General features: G+C 28.9%; 2 protein-coding genes across 2 annotated transcripts; one reads left to right on the top strand and one right to left on the bottom strand.

Moving 5' to 3' along the window:
- Positions 1-2869: 2869 nt before the first annotated feature.
- On the bottom strand, positions 2870-6326 carry LOC113847425. The gene is made up of 2 exons (XM_027476524.1): positions 6222-6326; positions 2870-5018 (listed from the first exon to the last, which is right to left on the bottom strand). Exon 2 carries the CDS (start codon positions 4980-4982, stop codon positions 3261-3263), a length of 1722 nt encoding a protein of 573 aa, XP_027332325.1. The 5' UTR covers positions 4983-5018; positions 6222-6326; the 3' UTR covers positions 2870-3260.
- Positions 6327-12264: 5938 nt separating this feature from the next.
- LOC113874804 (flavin-containing monooxygenase FMO GS-OX-like 8) lies at positions 12265-22589 on the top strand. The gene is made up of 8 exons (XM_027513018.1): positions 12265-12823; positions 13096-13166; positions 13352-13510; positions 13603-13685; positions 13975-14110; positions 14377-14550; positions 14652-14823; positions 22540-22589. Exons 1-8 carry the CDS (start codon positions 12265-12267, stop codon positions 22587-22589), a joined length of 1404 nt encoding a protein of 467 aa, XP_027368819.1.

The following is a 22589-nucleotide window of genomic DNA, read 5'->3' on the forward strand; positions in this document are numbered from 1 at the left end:
CCGTAAACGTGCCATTATATCTTTCCATTACGGGGAATAAGGAATAACTGCAGTTCATGGGCTAAGTTTCTGTTCTGACTTCTGATCATTCACAATGTGTACGAAAGACTGAAAAGTTGATTTTGTGCCATAGATATCCTCATGGCTAGAAGGCAACCATGCAGCTAAAAGTGCTAACAAGTTGACAATAGAGGTTTATGTGCATGTGGGTGTAGTTTAAGGAAACGTTAAAGAAAGGCACGATACTTCGCATCCTCTGGAGGCTGCTTGTAAAGCTTTTTTTGCCTTGCTTGTGGGCACGTTGCTCTGGAGACTGGAGGCCGCTTTATGTACAAGGCCTGCTCTCCGTTCTTCATTACACATTCAAACGGGTGGAAATTAGAAGTTCAGAGAGAAAATCTTCTACACAGATTTCGATTTCAAGAAATGGAAAATAGATTCCACCAAAGAAGGTATTTAAATGTTTCTTACATCAACTTGGTTGTGAACGGTTTCACTTACAAAGCATCATTTTGGTCACTTGCCAATCATGTCATTGATTATTATTAACAGAAAATTACTGGTCTCGATTTTAGAGTGTCATTTTCTGATCCACAATCACCAAAACATCATGGGTGCAGTGGCAGTAGAAATGACATGGCTTGGAACTGGCTCCAAAGGACAACTTTTCATGTTGATCACATCGGAGATGATGAGTATATAGCTTCAGTTGCAGCTACAGCATTTGCCATTCACTCCCTAGAACAAATGGAATTGCATAATTTGCTAAAAATGAGAGGGCACCCTGAATCTTCAAGGACTCAAACTATGATAAGGAAAGAGAATAACATATCTAGGTGGCCAAGTTATGGTAACTACAACATTTACATACCTAAGTATATATGTCTATGGTCAAGTTTCATTATGTGCTGTTATAAAGAATTGCTATATTGCATGTTCCAGGGCAAACATCAATGAAAAAGTCATTTGAACAAGACACAAGGACAAAAGAAAATGCTTTTCCGGTTAGACGTTCAAGTAGTATATCATCATCTCCTGGGCCTGTACTCCCAGCAGGAAGGTATCAAAATCAGCAAGGGATTCCCTTACAGTACAAAAATGTCAAAACCAGACTAGAAACTTGGAAAGAGGCCAAGATAAAGATGATTCAAAAGCAGTAATTCTAATTGCTTGAGCTGTTTATTCAATGATTTTTTTTTTCTTTTTCTGTAAAGCTATAATTTAACGTGGTTGTTGAATGGGAATCTGGATTTAGTTTCCTCTTATCATTGCAAGAAAATCTTTCAGGTATGAGAAGATGAAGTCCAAAATTCTTTCCTGGGAGATTGTAAAAAAATTTCAGGCCAAACTCCAGGTGGGAAGGAAGAAAGTTTGCCTCAATTCCTGAAGTTCTAATTTTTAAATCTGTGAACATACTCAATCTCATTGCTGATGGAACTGCAAAGAATGGAATTGCAACACGACCAGAATAAGATAGCGAGGGAAGATATGATAGCAATGGAAGCCAAAAGAAGAAGAGAAGGATCTGAGGTGAAAGAGAGAGCAAACAAAAATCGAATAACAAGCAAGGTCCTTGTAAAATGTTTGTGTTTCGATTCTTAATTGGTTAGTGTTGGGCTCAAGATCTGGCCTGGAAATAACACTGCTAAACGTAATGCTTGCACAAACTAGTATTTCTTATCTAGAACTAAAATTGATTTCAATGAGATGACATCAAACCTCAGAGCTCAAACTGTTTTTCTTGACAAATGATGGCCTATTCAAGATGCTAGACAAAATGAACTATTTATCTAAATAAGGTAAACTAAAGATACACTAATTCATCAATTATAAGTTATAACCTTTCAAGGCCATTTGAGTCATCGTGTGCTTTGTAATAGGCTAATTATTTATTTATTTTAGCACCACTACATTATATTACCATACTCCTATCATGTCATCAGATCTAAGGTTTCTTTCTACGTGCAAGTATTGTTTACTTAATAGAAGGAACTAAATTTGTTAAGAAAATATTTGGTAGACATTCGTTATGATGTTTACACCTTGAGAGAGAGAAGAATAAAAAAGAAGGAAGTAATAGATGTAATACGAGAGGAAGAAAGAAATAAAGAAAAACGAGGATGTCAAAATGGGTGACGACATTGTTGTAATATCTAAAAATCAATAACAGATTTACAGGAGATCGCACACATACACAGGTATTAAAAACTAAAAAACATGCATTATCCTTATATAACTTTGGCACTTTTTCTAAATTGGTATCACGAAATTTATTTTATTATTCTGGTATTCTTTCGTTCAGAATTTGCTAATATACTGGTAATGATACAACCACATGGCAACATTTGTTAACGACTGATATTTTATAATGTAATGATTATTTTAATTACTTTTAAATGATATAGATATAAAGAAAAAATTGACACACGAGGAGCAAGAAGTAGAAAGAGAAGCTCCTCCACGCTGTGACTTGTATACTTCACATGTGAAAGTGGAGTCATGATGATGATGAACGAGTGTGTTTACTTTAGTACCAAAATGGAATCTAAAACAAGAAAAGAACCATCTATTCCCATGGACGCTCTAGACTATTCTATGAGTAGTCATGCATTCAAAATGATGATGATCTTTGGGTAATGTTCTTTGGGTAATGATGATCTATGAGTATTCTATGAATGCATGACTACTCATGGAATAGTAATAGTAAGCAGAAAAAATATGTAATGTTCTTTGGGTATTTTTCTCTAATGATAACACAAGTGTATTTCTAATACCTACTTTTAGTGCATCTCTCTTCTCTTTTCAACTTAAACGAAAAGATTTTCTCAAATTGTAAACCAAGCGAGAGAAAGAAAGATCCCAGAATCAAGCACATGAAAAAACCATAAATAAATACGCAAACAGCGCGCAAAGTTGAGCCACTTACACAACAATATAACGGTGTTAGCATATATATCAAAATAATTCAAAGCAGAAACGCTATATTAGTAACAACTAAAACCTTGACACATTCCAGTGAAATCGTTTCATTCACCAAATCTTAATGACACAAAGGAAAACAGTAAAACACAGAAAGCAACATTAACAACACGAGCTTAAGAAATCCAAGCCACAAGCAGTGACAGATTCACGAAGGCCAAATCTTAAGGCCAAAGTCACTTTCAGAACCAGGTCTTCCTTCTTGTTCCAAATATACATCATCACTCTATACACAACACAATTATATGTTGAAGTTGAATATGTAACATGCCTTAGGTGACTCAGCAAGCTGTGCTCACTTCTGCGGGTGTGGCTTCTCTAGGAGAATCAAGAGATATCACAGTTTCAAATGCACCAACTAGAGCCTTAACCTTGCTCTTCCTTAACTCAGCAAGCATGCTTGCAGTCTCTTCAATCACATTATTGTACAAACGTGGGTTATGTTTCTTCCCCTCCACATTTTGATGCCTCAAAACCACTTTCTCAGATCCTGATTTCGAACCCTCTATCTTGCTTCTTTCTCCACCAACTTTTCTACCAACAATTCTCCTTTTACTTCCTTCCACAACTTGGAGTCTGCCCACAACTTTCTCAGGCTTGATATTTGCAGCATTTACATCACCACTATCATCAACTTTATTATCTGTACCAGTCCCTTTTCTACTACTATTTATATCTCTCCTTTTGTCATCACCAAGAGTGCGTGCTGGCTTGAATTTGAGTCTCCTTGGGATGTTGTTGCTTTGAGGCTTAAGTTCAATCACCTTTCCTCTTCTAAAAGTTAACTTCCTGGCCGTAACAACCTTATTTGCAGCCCCAACTATGGTGCTCATTTTTGGCCTGATTTTGTATACCACCTTCACATTTTCGCCTTGATGACCATGTACTGTTTTGTAAGTTTTGTTGGACTTAGAAATAGCACCGTTTTGTTTTACAAGGGAAGAGTTTGATGAGGAAGCAAATGATGACACTGATGGTGATCGCGAAGCACGTGTTCTGTGAAGTATATTTGTCTTGCCTTTGTTCCCTGCCACAGATCTGAGGTCCTTCCTTGAAGATGCAGACACTCCAGACTTGCTAGTTTTCTTGCTGGTCTGCTTCAATCTTTTGTCCTCTGATGATGGAGGTGAGGGTGGAGACAATTCAGTTTCATCACAAGCCTGAGTTGGTTCCTCAGATGAATTTGCAGTAGGTTCAATGATGTGCAAAATTTTGTCTGGTAAATTGTCACTGGTGGCTAGTTCAGGTTTGACTTCTTGAACATTCTCATGATGTTTCAAAGAAGAGGTATCTACCTTTGTCAAGTTCTTGGCACTCTTGGAACTTAAGCTTGAAGGTTTCTTGACATTGTGTTTTGAAGACAAGGGAGGACTTAGAGGGGTTGATTTTTCCTTGGATACAGCTGAAGATGTCCTTGTCTGTTTGCTTCTGCTTTCAGTTTTCTTTCTGCTGCTTGATCCAGAAGGACTTTGGTTGTTCACTATTTCCCTTTTTGTTTGACTTTTAGAACATTCCTGCACTGGGAGAGATGACTCAGAATGTGCTTGCTTTAGGTCACTGTTGTTATGTTCCAAGCGAATATCTGTTTCTTCAAAAGGGGGTGAGATTTTCCCAGAAGGGATTGTTTTTTCATACGTTACTTCCTTGATGTAAACAGGACTGTTGGTCTTTTCAAATTTTGAAGCTTGAGAAGACTTTGAACTGCTTCCTGATTTCTTTGTCCCTGCCAAAGAAGTTACATTTTCTTCAGGAACTTTGATTCTACTTTCCCTTTTGGTAACCCTTTTCTTCGCTGGACTCCATGGTTTAGCTTCAACTTCATGTTGAATGCCATATTTGCACATGTCATGGCAGGAACCTTTTGGACCACTTAGATAACGTGAAAGAATCTTAGGTGGAACTTTTGTGATGGTTAACCTCTCTTTAGGATTTGCTTTCTCATCAACATCTTCAGGCTCAATTTTCTCAAACTTCAACTGGTTAATTGTACTTTCTTCTGCCATCTTTGGTCAAGGATGAAGCTACAATTTCAGAGACCCCTGCAATAATAAATAAGAATCCTTTCAGATATGTGGAGGCTATCAAAGCAACATGAGATATGCACAACTTTTCTTCTCGAATCTAATTCATTGGAATTGTTCAAAGCTTCTAATTTCATTGATTGATGGTAACACTACTTGTTAGTGCATGAAAACATTTCTAACATGTGAACTACAAACTTGAATATGCAGCAATAGGATAAAGCGTTGAGTGGATCACTAATTATGTAGAATGAATGCATATAATCAAAATATTTGCAATCATGTGCATTTCTTTACACAAAAAGACTCAGGGTATAAGTAAATTCCTTTAGATGGAGATTTTACAGGGTTAAAATAGGGGCAAAGAAACTCTTTAGTATGTTATTCTAATCAAACAAGCCGAAGATAGTGACATTGGTTGGCTCATTTTGCAAAGTGCTTTGTGATTATGAAACAAAATTTAAGGAACATAACATGAAGGATTTCACCAACGCTACCCGGAGATAGACAATAACCTTAAATCATAGTTTTTCAACAATTACTGCTTTTGTCCATTCAGTTTCATAATTAGAAGACTGCGGACAAATATATTATTTCTCTTGCAGCTCAATAATAAATTTTAAACCATAAAAGTATGTAAAATAAATTTCACTATTGATACACAAGCAATTATTAGATTGATTCATGTTTGAAGAAAAGTACAAACCTAGGACACATAATCATTCATATGAATGCAATTCAATGATTACACCAGCATCAACTTCGATTTTAAAAAGAAGTAAAATCTTGGGGTGGTATAAAAACAGGTCCATACATACAAATGGATTCAGATTTCAGACCAAAAATAAAACAGAAGAACAGAACCGCGTGGATAACCAAAATCTGAGAGAAAACAATAATCAAATTGCAAAGTGAACAAAATTATCTCACAGAGACACATTAAACCCAATAAATTTCCTCTTAACCATCATGCTTATGATCCGATCACAGGAGAGAATAATTCCTTGAAAGACATTCAAGATCATCATCATCACACATCCTTAATGACAAGGGTCTTGTCACTGATCATGGTATTCGATTAACAAAAATTAATTAAATGAACAAAAAAAAGAGACACTCTGACATCCTAACACGACCAATGATAATTTGGCAGCAGAAAACAAGGGGCAAAACAAACAACATAGAAGAACATGATGCATGACCATGAAACATGATACATACCTTGTTTTAATTATCTCTAATATTATTCTTAAAAGGAAACGATGAAGAAGTAGTAGTGTGAAATTATGCGTCAAGAACGGTTGGATGCAAACTCAAAAAGGGTGGTGTTGTGTTGGATGAAGTCTATCTATGCGCGTTTGTTGTGAGAAAGTAACCTTCGAGAGAAAGAGAGAGTCCCACCACCAGGAATAACACTCTGTCAAGCAAACCACCCTAACCATGCAATATCATTGCATTGCCACATTGGACCAGCCAAAGAAGAAGGCACGTCAACATCTATCACCATTTTTCTTTCCATATCTCACTTTTCTCCTATATATAGCTTTTTCATTTGCATTATAATATAATTATTATATCTCACACCCTCAAAGTGTATTAATTACTCATGCATGTACATGCCTCATTTATTTCTTTATAAATTACATTCAATTCATCTTTCATAACTATTCATTAATGTCTAATAGTTTCGTTCAAATTTAATCATTCATAAACAAGACGTTACAAAGTGTTTGTGTCTTACATTTTTTTTTATTTCTTATTTTTCTCTATCATGTTTTTCGCATCTACGCCCCATGCTCATGCATATAGTTTCAGGTGTTCTTCTATGGCGCGCGTATATAAATAAACAACTTTACTTTGCCGCTTTATTCGTACGCAAGTGACAAATGTTAGCTTTAACTCTCAAACCTCATCTAATGCATTGCACAACAAATCATAAAGAATATTTATGCAATTTAATTCTATTTTAACTGTATTTAATCAAGCATTATCACTAAATATTAAATAATTAATGTTTTGGGGTTAGCTGATTCCCATTATTTAAGGTCAGCATGTATTTCATTTTATTTATATATAAAAAAAAACTTATAGAGCAATCGCAGGAGAATGTTACGAGTTCTTAGAATTATAAAATGTTACTTGTCACTATAAAAAAATTACAATTTATTAATAAATAAAAATTATCAAATATTAGACTAAAAATTAAATTATTGGTATATATTTTATAGGTTTACACACACACACATATATATATATATATATATATATATATATATATATATATATATATATATAGTTGTGTTGTGTCAACGGTGTATTGTGGCTGCTGATTTTGGTGTATCACCAAGGCATGGATGGATCATCCATAATTACTGTACGGCATAATCCATTGTCAAAGCAAAAACAATATATACACGCAAAGATTTTCATTTTATTTTTGTATTTTATATGTTTAGAAAAACCAGAGAGTTTGTAAAAATGTTTTTCTTATCTTATTTTCTAGAATAAAGTGGTAGAAAAAAAATACAAAGTTTTAATTCAAATATCATTACCAAAATCGCCTAATTTCCCTTTATTGACATTTCTATGTGCCACGGTATTCGGATTGTTAGTTAAAATGGACACATCCCTGTTACAAAGTTAGTGTTTTTCTTGGTGTTGAAGCGCTACTATTAAAAGCACACTCATGTTCTTTACTTTATGCAAACATAACCTTAAACTGATCACTCAAGGGATTTTCTGGGAATTAAATAAGCTCCTTAAGGACATCTCTTTAGATTTGGGTAAGCCCAAATATTCTATCGTCATAATAGTTAAGTTAATTGGACCTGGATCATATTCTTCAGTTATCTAGGCCTAGACCCAAAAAAATGTTTGTTCTTTATTACTTCAGTAGTTTATAGCCTTCTCTTTTTATGAATTTGTAGTTTTTATTCATAAGTTTACAACTTTTTCTTATCAATTTGGAAATTTTCAGACAAAAATTGTTTAGTTAATAGAAAAATTTTAAGCTTACAAGTAAAAATTATAATTTATGGGTATTTTTATATTGATTTCATGGAAATCATTAAATTAAATTATAATTATTTAAAGAAATAATTGAAATATATTATGTGACTATTTTAAAATTTAATAAATTATTAAAGTATCAATATTATAATTATTAATAAAAATTATATTATATTAAATAAATTTAAAATAATTAAAATTCAAATTAGTATTAAATAAAATAAATAAATATCATAATTTTGGAAACACCACTTGGTATAATAAAAAGAAACTAATCGTGAAAATACTCTTATTTGGTAATTCTACTAAAATAGCTCTCCTGTGAGAATTTTTTAAAAATACTTTTATTCAATAATTAATATCACAATTTACATTTTCAAAACTTGTAACGAAGGTTAGACTTGTCAAAATAATGAATATAACATTTTTAAAAAATTACTGAAATGAACCCATTAGGTTTATAAAAAAAATAAATTGAAAATAAGAAAAGAAACTACGCATGCTGTCATTTGTTTAAATTCTTCCCCTTTATGACAAAAAAATACATATTCAATTTACTGATTAAATTTTGAGTCGTTCAAATACAAACTGCAATTACAGGAGGATATTTTTGTTAATAAAATATTATTATTTACTAACAAGAAATTTTTTTAAGTATTGGATAATTTTAATTTATATAACTTTGTTTTAATAAAAATTAAACTATCAGTATAAACTTAAAAAATTTATATTGACAACTAATATATTATACTCATTTACCGTATTGATGGTATATATTTCTATTTTTTATCAACAAAAATATTTGTTAATATAATATTATACCATTAGTATAATTTTACAATATTTACACTATTGATTTATTTTTAAAAAATATATTAATGAAAATATTTGAATATTAAATTTTAACAAACAATAATTTATTTATGATGTATTAAACTGATAATAAAGAAAAGCAAACGTGTATTATATTATCCAATAAAAAAGTTGAGGTTCCCATTCTCTCCATTATTGAGTTTGATGAATCGGCAAAGGATCTCTACCAATGCTTAAAAGTGAAGTGGCCACCATATGTCACAATCATTAATTAAATTTAGTGATTCGTACTTTTGTCTTAGGAGATCCTTCTTTTTTTCTTTAACATTTTAATTTCAATCATAATTGTGATTCCATCTTCGTTCTTTCAATGTTCAATTAGATATTTTATTTTATCTAAACTACAAATATTATTTATTGAATACAATTAAGTGAAATCGTTATTAACACTAAAACTCTACTTTCAAATATTTAATACATTTATATTTACTAAATATATAGTCACATACAATATATTTGTCTCCACTGATAGTGGAACGTAGTGTTGAAACTTGAAAATGAAATCAGTAGAGAAATTAGACCACTAAATAAAAGTTATTAATATCAATTACTTAAACTTCACTTTAAAGATTAAAATTGATAATTTTTATTTAAAAAAAGTACATGTTTAAAGTATCTACCTAAGACAACATAGGGCGTTGATATATGTGATGATACACGACAATAAAATACCTAACCCACATTGCAAATAATAAAATATCTTTTCGGAAAGGAAAAATAGATACAGAGTCAATAAATGCGAGACACGTGTCTATATTCTTAATTGAAATATATTAATTTTCTCTCTCTTCTCTCTTGAATATATTTCTTCAAAGGTTTAGTGCCATTTTATTTTAAAATAAAAAATCTTTCTTTTTGTAACCTCTAGTCAAAGAATTAAATAGGGCAGACTATCTTCTGATTATTTTAGAAAATGAATCAAGAGATGCTAAAGATTAAATCAAATAAAAATAAGAGTATGAGTATACAAAGTAATCTATCTTTTTTCTATTTTTTTTTTATTTAATGAAATAGGGGGATAAAATCCATGTCTATTAATTATGGTTTTGTCTAACTTTCAGTAGTAAATACAAATAACTTACAACTTGCTCAAAGCATCATCCTTTGAACTATAGAAAGACAAAAAATTTCTCAATTAAGTATAAATCGGTTTTATTATTTCATTATATGAGTTGTTTTTTTAATAATTTTGAGAGATAAGTTATTTTTAACTTACAAAAAATTATGAATTTTATATTAATTTTTTCATATAAAAATTTCTCAATAAATTTATTCAAATTGAATCTAAGTGATTTCTGATTAAGTGAAATAAAATATAAATTTTTTATTTAATAAATTAAAATTTTTACTTATTTCTCTGACGTGAATTAAGTAAATGTGAGATTTCAGTAAATGCATTTTAGTCCCAACGTTTATTCTATTTAAAATCAAATATTATTATTTAAAAAATATTATTCAATAACAACAAACTAAAAATTGTTAAATGTTAATATAGTTTCTCAACTAAAAATTAAATTATTAATACCAAAATATTATCCATACTAATAAATAAAAATATATTAAAATCTATTTCTTGATAATATATATTAATAAAATTATTTAATTTTTTGTTAATTTGTTAGTATAATACATTATACTATTGATAAAAAAAAATTTAAATATTTATAGTAACAATTCAATTTTTATTTTAAAAAAATAAACTAACAAAAGCTAATTCACTTAAGTTAAAGAGAAATAAAGAAGAAAACGGAAGGTTTTTTTTCTAATTTTTTATGTTTAGTTAATATTTAAAAAAAGAAAAAGTCGTCAAAATCTGTCCTCACTTAAAGTAGAGAGATTTTAAGAAAATAAAAAAATTTCAATTAATTAGATAAAGTATTTTTTTAATTTAAATGTATATTCAATCATTCTATCGATTCTTTCAAAATGTAAATATTGACAAAACAAATTTTGTTTTTTCCCGACAAAACTTTTACGCATCACCATCACCATCACCAATGAATTGTGTTGAAACCCCAACTAATAACCTTTTGTGTTTCATCACAAAACTTCATAAAAAATACGTTTTGTTAAAACAATTTATCCAAAATAATTTATTCCAAAGAATATAATCATCGTCTTTCGTACGTGAGAGTAGTTATGAAAAGGTAATGCAATAATATGTATCATACAAAACATTTACGTCAAAATTTTATTGGTATAATTCTTTAAAGGGTAGAAAATATTTTAAATAATTTCATATGAAAAAATAATAAATATTTATATATTTTAAATTAATTTAAAATATCATAATTATTAACATAAATATTATAAATATTATTACATAAGATTTTAACACAACTTATTATTTAATTTGAGATTTATAAATATTTTTAATAGGAATTTAGATCAAATAAGTTATTAATAAGATATAAATAAATCTTTTATCTACTGTATAAGAATACCCCCTACGTAATAATTAATATAGTTCAACTATTTAAGTAGTTAACATTTTCTTTATTCTTATATTTCAAAAGTTTAATGTACTTAATAATATTATCTATTTAAAATGTAACAATAGTTGGGAAAAAAAAACAAGAAAGTTACTAATATCATGGATAATCAACTGTAATAATAATTATACAAGACACGAATTTAATGTATATGATATAAATTCTATTGTGAATAGATAATTTTAAATAATTTTTATTACGTGGTCGTTCTAAAATTAACATGACATGACATGTTGAGTATGAGTTAAATTGTTATGAATAAATCAAAATAAAAAACAATTTAAACGGTACATCCCAATATTTTTTTTTGTTTTGGTTTAAGAGATAATTCTATTCATTTCACGATGACTTATATTAGTGATATATATTTAAACAATAAAAGTTTTAAATTTATCATTCAAATCCAAATTTTACATACAAATTTCATATAAATATATCCATAAAAGGTAAAGCTCTTAATTAAGAAAAATTGTTATAAACAAATACTGCTGTAATAATATTATCATATACATTTATAAAGAGAGTGAAAGAAAGAGACGGTAACGGCAAGTCACATCGGGATAGGTATCATGTTTTATTTTTCATTTCTAATAAATAATGTTATTTATTTTATAATTATTTATAAAATTATGTATAAATCAAAGAAAATATTCTCAAATAAGCTGCTTCCAAAAATTTCTCCATTTCGAATGAATCATCCACGAGCATTTCTTTGGCTAATGCCTACGTGAAAAATATTTAAATTTTTTTTGTTTTTTGTCTACCTACGCCGCTACGTGAAAAATATTCATGTTCTACTATAAATCCCCCACACCCTCAGCACATTTTTTACCGACATTTACACAACTTCAATATTTTCTACCACTTCTATAATCTATCCCTGTCAAACCATGGTTTCCGACACAAACCAATACCAATCCAAGAATGTATGTGTAATTGGAGCTGGACCATCAGGGCTAGTGGCATCGAGGGAGTTGAGAAAAGAAGGTCATAAGGTGGTTGTGTTGGAGCAAAACCATGACATTGGAGGTCAATGGCTATATGACCCAAATGTAGAAGGAGAAGACCCTTTGGGAAGAACCCCTTTGAAAAAGGTGCATTGTAGTATCTATGAATCTTTAAGGCTCATGTCTTCCCGAGAGGTCATGGGCTTCACTGATTTCCCATTTTCAGTCAAGAAAGGTAGAGACATGAGGAGGTTTCCTGGCCATAGAGAGCTTCTTTTGTACCTTAAGGACTTTTGTCAATGGTTTGGGTTGGGAGAGATGATAAGGTTCAATACAAAGGTGCATTATGTGGGACCTCTGAATTATGGCGTTTCTAGTGATGATTTGAAATGGGTTGTTCGAAGCAAAGAGAAGAATAGTGAGGAGTTAGTTGAAGAAGTATTTGATGCTGTGGTTGTGGCCACTGGCCATTACTCTCAACCTAGATTGCCTTGCATTGAAGGTAGGTGGATATCATTTGCCTCTTGATCTATATCTGTCACTCTCTCTCGCACATATTAGGATTCCAGTTGTGACATATACTAATTAATCAATTATCAACGCATATAATTTATTAATATAAAATAAATATTTGTATGGGAATTTTATCTTTCTCATCATTTAAAAAAAATCATGGCCCATATATTTCATGCAAGTGAAAAGGATATATGAATAGCACCATATACATTTCAAGTTCATGTATAAACTTATTTTATTCCCGTCATGGATTCGCAGGAATGGACTCATGGAAAAGAAAACAAATGCACAGTCACATTTACAGGTCTCCAGAGCCATTCCGCGGGGAGGTATTAATATATGACCCCAATATTTACTCCTTTTATTTTCCAAAGAGTGAGAGATTTTTATATAAGAAATGACCATGCAAGTTTTATGGATATATGCAATATAGCTAATCATAGATAAATATTTTAACTTTCGTATTTTGAAATGTTTCCTTTTAACATTATTGAGAAAAAGAAGTTTTGTACAGATAGTGGTGGTGGTTGGAAATTCTTACAGTGGACAAGAAATATCAATGGAGCTTGTGAAAGTAGCTAAGGAACTCCACCTCAGTTCGAAATCTCTAAATATTACGGAGGGTTTATCTAAAGTCATATCCAAATACGATAATTTCCACCTTCATCCACAGGCATCGATCACTTTAATTTCTTAAGTTCTAATTCCATGAAAAGAATTCACTAGTATTTTTCCTAGCCTCACAACATGCGGTACATTGTGCAGATAGATACCCTTCAAGAGGATGGAAGAGTCCTATTCACAGATGGTTCCAGCATTCTCGCAGACACTATTTTATATTGCACTGGGTAACATCCCATATCTCACCAGAAAATCAAGCCGAAAAAATATTGATTAAACACCTATGTCATACAACATATTTACTATATATTCACGCCTCATACGTATATTCAGAAAGTCAAATCTTCTAAATTTTACTATTTCGAAGGTTAATTCATTAACAATTGGGATTGGATATTTATGACATTAGGCTTTGAGATCTTGCTATGGACCATCTATGTCCAACGATCATGACATTCCTCATAAAATGGATTAGTAATGAATCCTAAAATAACTGATGCTGGGTTATGTGTGTAGGTACTCCTATACTTTCCCCTTTCTAGACACAAAAGGAATGGTTGCTGTGGATGACAACAGAGTGGGTCCTTTGTATGAACACACTTTCCCCCCATCACTTGCTCCTTCTCTTTCTCTTGTAGGCATCCCCAAAAAGGTAATTACCCTGAATTGGATCTGGAATTAAGATCAGGTAGGACGTTTCTTTTATTTATTTATTTATTTTCACAGATACCATATTTTTTAACACAAATTTTGAACAAAAAATAAAGGTTTCTTTAATTTTAAGACATTTTTAAAATACATGTACATAAAAATAATCATATGTATATTTTAGTTATTCTTACGAATAATTGAACCAATTTGATAAATCATAATTTATACTACAACAATAATGGTAGTGTTGGGTGATGAACGGTGCAGATCCTGGGGCTTCCTTTCTTTGAGTCGCAAGGAAAATGGATAGCTCAACTGCTTTCAGGGAAAAAGGTTTTGCCGTCATGTGAGGAAATGATGAAGTCGATCGAGGAGTTCTATCATTCAAAAGAAGTAGCCGGCGTTCCTAAGCGCTGCACTCATGAAATTGATACATTTGAAGTAAGTTTATATATTTGGGGTTGGGGGGGTTTTGTATGCGCTAATCATAAAGCATACAAAGATTAGGAACATATAGTATAACAGTAAAGCTTGTTTTGCAGTATTGTGACAAATACGGAGAGAATGTGGACTTTCCAAAGTTACAAGAATGGAGGAAACAGCTGTGCATATCAGCCGTATTGAACTCTTCTGTGAACTTAGAGACATATCGTGATTCCTGGGATGATGATGATAAGCTTCAGGAGGCCCTTCGAAGCCCCTACTTCACTCAACTTCAACCTCATCATGATCATGATCATGATCATGATCCTTCTCCCCTTAATTACTAGTTTCTTTTATCATTTCTCTGTTAAATCTTTGTTACTCAATCTTCCATTGTTATCATGTTCCTCACTTTTCGGACTCAATACCATACCTTGGTTCAGTCGTAATGCAAAAAATTACTTGATGTCAAATTTAGTTTTTTTTAATTAAAAAAAATGCTAATTTTATTATGTCTTATAAACTAACAACACATTTTATATACTTTCACATATTAATAATAATTATTATTATTAATTTTATATTAATAAATAATGAGTTTAGTTAAAAAAAATATAAATATCTTTTATTTTTTAATATACTAAAGTAATTATAAAACTCAATTTAGAGTATACAATATATTCTTAATTTATAAGTACCGTAGTAAACATTATTATTTTTATTTTTATTTTTTAAAATTATTGATTTTAATTTCACTCACTGTCATAATTAAATGAATAATTTTTTAAACTAAAGAGACTAAAAGAATTTAATTTATAGGAATTGCAATTAAAATTTGGGTTAATTTGTGGAAGGTGGTGTGTTGTATAATTTAAAAACACAAATTCTAAATTATACAAATCAAAAGTATAACGGGGTAAAGTGAAAATTTTCCTAAATTTTATTAAGATTATAAAAAATAATAATTAATAGATCTTAAAAATTGGTCTTTATTTTATAATTAAAAAAGTAATAATTATCTGTTATAAATAACAAAAAAAAAATACCTAATAAAATAAAACTAATGAAATATTTGGCCTAAATTTAATTAATAACATTAAATGTAATTTCTAAAATTCAAATATTCAATATTTAACTTGATAAAACACCTTGTTATATCTTAGTCTTGATAAGTCAAACATTTTCATGTATATTTTAGAATTAAAATTAACTAAAAATGATGTATAAACTATATTATCTTTTGTTGTAATAGTTTTTTATTTTATTTTCATATTTATTAATTTTTTAAAATTTTAAAAATTAACATCATTACCTAACTTTTTTTATTAGCTTATATAAATTTTTATATTTACAAAAAATATATTTTTTATTTTTTAAATTTAGAATTTATTTTTAAGAGTCTCGTCACTTAAATTTATGCTAATTAAAATACACTGATTATTGATATTTAAATTAAAATATTTTTTTATATTATACGATAAAAATATTATTTTAAAATAAATTATGTTTTAAAATTATTTAAATATATATTATTTATAATTATAAAGTTAAAGTTAACATATGATCGGAGAATATATTTTTTCAGATAATTAGTTAGTTATTTAGTTATTTTTAGGTTTTTGCTCTGTTGATAATAAAAAAATTAAAATTAAAATAATTTTATGATATACATAATTATTTGTAAAAATATTAAATTGTACTCTTTATATATATATATATATATATATATATATGTATGTATGTATATATTCTACCACTAGTTACAGGAAAGTAAAAAATGACAATTAAAATTAAGGGAGATCTTGTGAAGATTTTCTAGAAAAGTATATGCTAATTAAAACGGATGCGTCGATTGTAACCCATATTTAATTTATAATTAGAACATGTTTACCTTTCAAATGTGTTTCTTTACTAACAATGTGCCAAAATACAAGTCAACAACTTTTTGGTTCCCTGATAAAAATTAAAACAACTTTTTGGTTTCCTGTAACTAGTGGTAGAATATATTACCAATTATTACTCTCTTTTTCTGTTCTTTTACTTTCACAAAAGACTCCAAATTGTTGCTAATTTGAGACTACACTAAAAAAACAATATTTAAAAATTAATTACAATTTTTTATAAAATATCTTTAACTAAAATAAATAATGCTAATGAATAATATTTTAAAATAAAAATTAATAAATAAGACCAATTTTGGTGCATTCTAAATTTATAAACTAAATTTTAATCAACTTAATATTCTAATTTTAAAATATTAGTAATTTTGATTAAAAAAAATATTTATTCAAAAACACACGCATGCCAATTGACATTCAAGCATTTTATGTAATGGGTAAAATAATAATTAAATACAATACACTTGAAAGCTCTCATAACTCTAAGCTTAGTTAGGACCCTACCCTACAGCTATGGACGGTCAATTCGACAAGATTAAGGTTTTGTTAATCACTCTGGACCCTGCAGAAGAAAAGTTTTGTTAATTAATGTTATTGATTAGCAAATATTATGGAATTGGTTGTTTTATCTTTTTAAATATAATATTTTGTTTTTAAAAATAAAAAATAAAAAGAATTGTTTATTAATGTAAATTTTAAAAATAATTTTTTATTTTCAGTTTTTAAAATTAAAAAATAAAATTACTACTAAAGTGTTTGTTTTTATTTTTCTATTTTTCTTTTTAAAACTAATAAAAAGTTAACTAAAAATAATTTTAAAAACTAAATTACAAAACAAATTTTATTTCTATTTTTTCTTAAAAATAATTTTATAAAATAGTTTTAAATTTTAATTTTTAAAAACTAAAAATCAAAACTAAATCAAGCTCTATCTATCACATCTTTCTGGTTATGCATCAATAATATATTTAAGTTTGGAACAACATTTGTTGACAAAATACTTTTTAATAAACTTTTAATTATTTATTAAAAACTTATTTAATATATTTTTAAAAGTTAAAGAAACAAAATAAATTAAAATTAAAAAAATTAAATTAAATTAAATTAAATAGTTGAAAGACAAAAACACATGCTTAAATATGTCAACAAAACTAAATAATTAGGCTATTTTATCAATTATAAAATATTTAATGTTTAAATATACAATGTAACCGTCAAGATTATATTGAAAAAAATTGAAATATATATTTTATATTATTAAAAAATCCTTAATGTAATTTTTGTTTAAAAATGGTATACCCTTCGAATTTGGATCGCCTATAGTTTTGGTGAAAATTGCATATTGCAGTTTCTCGTTCGCTTAAGCGAAATTTTCTGGTTTAAGCGAAAATTGACTTAAGCAAAAATACGCAGAAAGAAGATGTTTCCTCCTCTCCATTACTTCAGTTCCCTCTTTTCTCCTCTCCTTCCATGCCAGTCACTCTCTTTTTCCTTCCCTTTCACTCAGTCTCTTTCTTTACTCCCCTTCCCCATTTCTTCTTCCTTCAACTCCACCCAATCTTCTTCCCCCTCTCTCCTTATCTAGCTCTCTTTCCCTCCCCTCCCCTTCTCTCCTCATCTAGCCATTTTTTCTTTCCCCTTATTAGCCTTCTCCGTTCACTTGTGCTTTTGCCCTCATCTCTGATCTCTCTCTCAGTCTCACTTTCTCTCTTCTTTTTCTAATTTTTTTGCTACTTTTTCTAAATCTACTTAAATAAATTTTTCTGCCTTAAGCGAAATTGACTTAAGTGAATTTATTTTAACTTAAGCTAACATCATTTTTTTACCAAAATTTGTTTAAGCGAATACAAAACTATAGCCTGCATGAGAATTACAGACGATCTGGTGAAAACTGCAAACGATCCAGATCCATACCTTTCGGTGTACATACGAATATATTAATGTCACAGTTGATCTTATAGTTATGAAAATTTTAAACCGATGTCAGTTTTCTTTTTCTTTTTTTTTTTCAAATCGAAGCGAGTATGAGTTCACACTTATTGTCTGTTTTTTTTTAATCTAGGACCCGGAGTACTGTACAACCCTAAACAACTTTCAAAATGTTTGTCTTTTTTGGTACCGACCAAGCCACCATGTTTTTATTTTTTTCGTTAAAGTATATGTCACCGTGCTAAGGAGCAAGAAAAAATATAGCGTTCATCAAAGTTTTAAAAGGGCCTTGAGCCCAAACATTTTGAAAGTTGTTCTTTGTGGTATGTTGACCCATAACATTATTATTATTATTATTATTATTATTCCCGACAAACATTATTATTATCGTCGTCGTTGGTTTTATTTAATGTCTTACGAATTAATGCTAGGTAAATAAAATATTAATAAATTTTAATTTAATATTAATTTGCTAAAAAAATTTCTCTGTTTACGAGAGTTCAAGTTGAAAATTTATTTGAGTAAAAATTTATGTTAGATATTTTGTATGAGCAAAAGTGATCAACAGTACTTAATTGGTATTTTGAGTGGTCAATCCATGTTGTTTTCTTATTTTATTAATTTAAAATTTAATTTTCTAAACATCACATTTTAAAGTTAATTTTAATTATATAAAAATAATAAATTTTTATTTAAAAAATATATATTTTTGCGTAACAAACTTACTTTTCTATTTTTAAATGTTAAAAATCAATCTTAAAGATTGATGTTGACTTTTGTATTCTTTGAAGTTTAACCAATGTGTGACAACCTTGTAATTAATACTTTGTATGTGAATCTTTTGACATGAACAGGTTGTTCCTATTTTGTAAGTAACTTTTTTTGTATTGATGCATGATAACTCTAGAGTGTTATTTTAATTCTCCAAAATTGTGAGACAATATCTGTTGTTTCAGCTTGATGGTGAAAGCTTATCAGGGCTTGTAATTAATTGACAGTGAATAGCTATATACCATCCCATTTGTGTGTGTACCCACTGTTATGTTTCTTTCTTCTAATTTCTTCATCGTTAGATTGATAGCTTATTAACATCATTTGAAGTTTATAGTTCCATAGTTTTAAAATGATTGAAATTTTTTACCACTGCTGATATGGTTTACCAACTTATGATTATCCCTAAATTTTTGTAGTTTTTTTAATTGTGTTTTTCTTTCAATTTCTAACACATTTCTACATTTTCTTCAAGCAATTGCTAATTCAAGAATAAAGAGTGAAGTCTTAAATATTTTTTATATTTATAAAAAAACTAACATCGTAATAGTTTGATTGATTAATTTTGCTCACAATCATGACATAGTCTTGCATATATTGTGGTTTGAGGTATCATAGTTGACAACAGTAAAAAAGTTGTAACCACCATCAACGAAATCAACATCAGACTTAACATCAAAGTGTGACTTTGGACTATGACATGAAGATTCATAGTTATCTCGAAGTTAGAATCATCTTAAATTTGTCTCAACCAGTCGACATAAATAGCACACCAAACCTTTAACCACACAGAGGGATTTGTTCATTTTACTCTCAGATAAGGCAAAAAATCCATATCTTAGTAGGGTTTAGATAACCCATTCCATGCTAATGTTATCAAATCAAGTAACATTAGTATAACAGTACAACTCCTAAAATCCAAAAGACTCGCGTTCATTTAACTTGTAAGAACACCAACTTCCAATGAAATTTCAAGCTCACAAAAATTACAAGCGACCACTGGAACAGTCCTCACTCTTACCAGAGTTAAGATATTTAACATATTAGATTTTTCCCTGGCAAAACTGTCCTCTTCTTTAGTAGAATACAATTGACATTAATTTTCTTTGTAATATTTTATTCTAATTTTGAAGTTTAATCCCTCATGTATAGTAAAAAAAAATAAGTCATTAATGAAAACAATTAAAATAGCACAAATATTATCTCTTACTATTAAACAAATTATCTGCATATCTTCACAACAATAAAGATTTCGAAGGTATATTTTGTACAGTGTAATAAGTTAACAAATCAGAATCTACATTTATCTATTTACACTAAATCATTTTAACTCGAGTTCAAAATCATCAATACTTCTGTAACGCAATCGCGTCAACAAAATTTAAACACTAAACCATTTTCTTCTTTTTCTTCTTGAGATATGTTTAAATTAAAATTTTGTATTTTATTTTAACATATAATTTTTATTTCTAAAAAAATGAATATATAATTTATTTAAATCTATTTGTATATAAATGGTTTTTTTTTATATTTTATTTTCCTTGTGATTGTCAACATGCTTGACAATTGATTTTGAAGGTTTATTATTATTTTTTTATCATAAAAAATGAAATAAAGATTTTAAACAAAATTTCAAAATAAAAATAGACATATTTAATATTACATTGTACCCTCCAAAATATTAAAATTAATAATATACTATTCAAAGTTAATTGTCGGTGACAGTAAAAAAAATAACAATTAAAGTATAACTCGTATAAATCTATTAAAAGATTATTCTTACATAAAAGGAAAGGATAATATAATTAAAATATCGCTAAAAAAAAGGGTGATTTACTCATATTTTAATTATAATTTTATCTCTTAATATTGTTAATAATATTTATTATATTCATATGAATTTTATTTTTTTTACTAAGTAACAGGGCTAATAGTCCAAAAAATAAAACAGACTAAGGAAAGACTTACCGGTCTAACTCTCACAAGCATATAAAAAAAAAAGAATAATACAAAAGGAGCAATATCATAATAAGACAAAAGTAAAGAATTTTCAAGACTTAGTTTGGCTAATCTATCGGAATAAGAGTTGACTTCTCTAAAAATATGAACAAATCTAATGAATCTAATTAATTTGATAAGATCCCTAATATTATTAATCAATTCAATTAGAGGATGATTAGTATGCTGAACATGCAAAATTAGAGACAATGCTTCTTTGGAATCACTTTTCACCCATATAGAGTGAATATCTTCCAAAGAAGCTAAATGAAAACCCAAAAATAAATCCTAAAGCTCAGCAATAAGAGAGGTACATGTATATCTATTTGATTTGCTGCAGAAACTAGATATGAATTTGCCATTGCTGTCACGAATCACTCCTCCACAAGCAACACCATCAAAGTGTAAAGAAATAGCTCCATCCACGTTAAGCTTCAACTAGCCAGAAAGAGGAGGGATCCATTTAACATGCACTTGGTCCTTAGCAACTCTAGCCAGAGGCTTGATCAGTCCCCTATGACAATTCAACCAAAAATCAAAATCACACAAAATTTTATAAATGATCTGATTAGGAGAAGAAGAAAGAGATTGGAAAATAAATAAATTTCTATCTTTCCATAAATGTCAAATAATTGTACCAAATAGACTAGCCTAGTCAAAAAACTTGCTAATCCTAATATTAGTCAAATTCAACACAACCAATTAGTAATCTCCAAGCTATGAAATTGGACCTATTGGTGAGGAAAAATAAAATGATCCAGACTTGCTTAGCATAAAAGCAGTCTCTGAACACATACATAATGGATTCAGGAGCTTCTATACACTTAGAACATAAGTAAGACTCAGTTATATGCCTATAATGTCTTTCCTTGTTAGTGAGCAACTTACCATGGGCCAATTTCTAAAGGAATAGCGTAATTTTGGGAGGCCCTTACCATTTCCAAATAAATTTAAAAATATCATAGTTATACCTAAAACTTTGATTGGTCTTAACACATAAATCATAAGCAGATTTTATTAAGAAAATTTCATTAGCTGTCAATTTTTAAAACATAGAGTTAGGACTCTAGACTAAGTAAGGAGAATAATTTGAGATATATACTAACAAATCTGAGGGGGGAGAGTAAGATTTAATTTGTCTCAATCCCAGCCTTTATTATTAGAAAAAATAGCAACAGACAAATCAAGATCAAAGTTAGAAATAGAGAATAAGACTACAGTAGATAAATTAGCAAGGACACTAATCATATGTCCAAAACTTAACAGCCATACAATCCAAAATTATCCAACCTAAGCTAAGAGCAAAGTTTGGCCAAACAGAGACAATGTTATTCATATGAAACTTAGACTTAAATAAACGCTTAATGTGATATTTTATGTAATCTAAAGTTCTTTTCCGAAAGCTTTGAAATAGGTACACAAAACTTTATTGTACCAAAAAAAAACAAACGGGTATACTAA

The sequence above is a fragment of the Abrus precatorius genome, unplaced genomic scaffold, assembly GCF_003935025.1.
Source record: "Abrus precatorius isolate BTA unplaced genomic scaffold, Abrus_2018 Scaffold8, whole genome shotgun sequence".
Classification (NCBI taxonomy): domain Eukaryota; kingdom Viridiplantae; phylum Streptophyta; class Magnoliopsida; order Fabales; family Fabaceae; genus Abrus; species Abrus precatorius.

Coding starts and splice junctions, on each gene's coding strand:
- LOC113874804 (XM_027513018.1), top strand. CDS start 12,265: ATGGTTTCCGACACAAACCAATACCAATCCAAGAATGTATGTGTAATT. Junction 13,686..13,974: donor ACTATTTTATATTGCACTGG/GTAACATCCCAT, acceptor TTATGTGTGTAG/GTACTCCTATACTTTCCCCT. Junction 14,824..22,539: donor AAGCCCCTACTTCACTCAAC/TTCAACCTCATC, acceptor AAAGCTTTGAAA/TAGGTACACAAAACTTTATT.
- LOC113847425 (XM_027476524.1), bottom strand. CDS start 4,982: ATGGCAGAAGAAAGTACAATTAACCAGTTGAAGTTTGAGAAAATTGAG.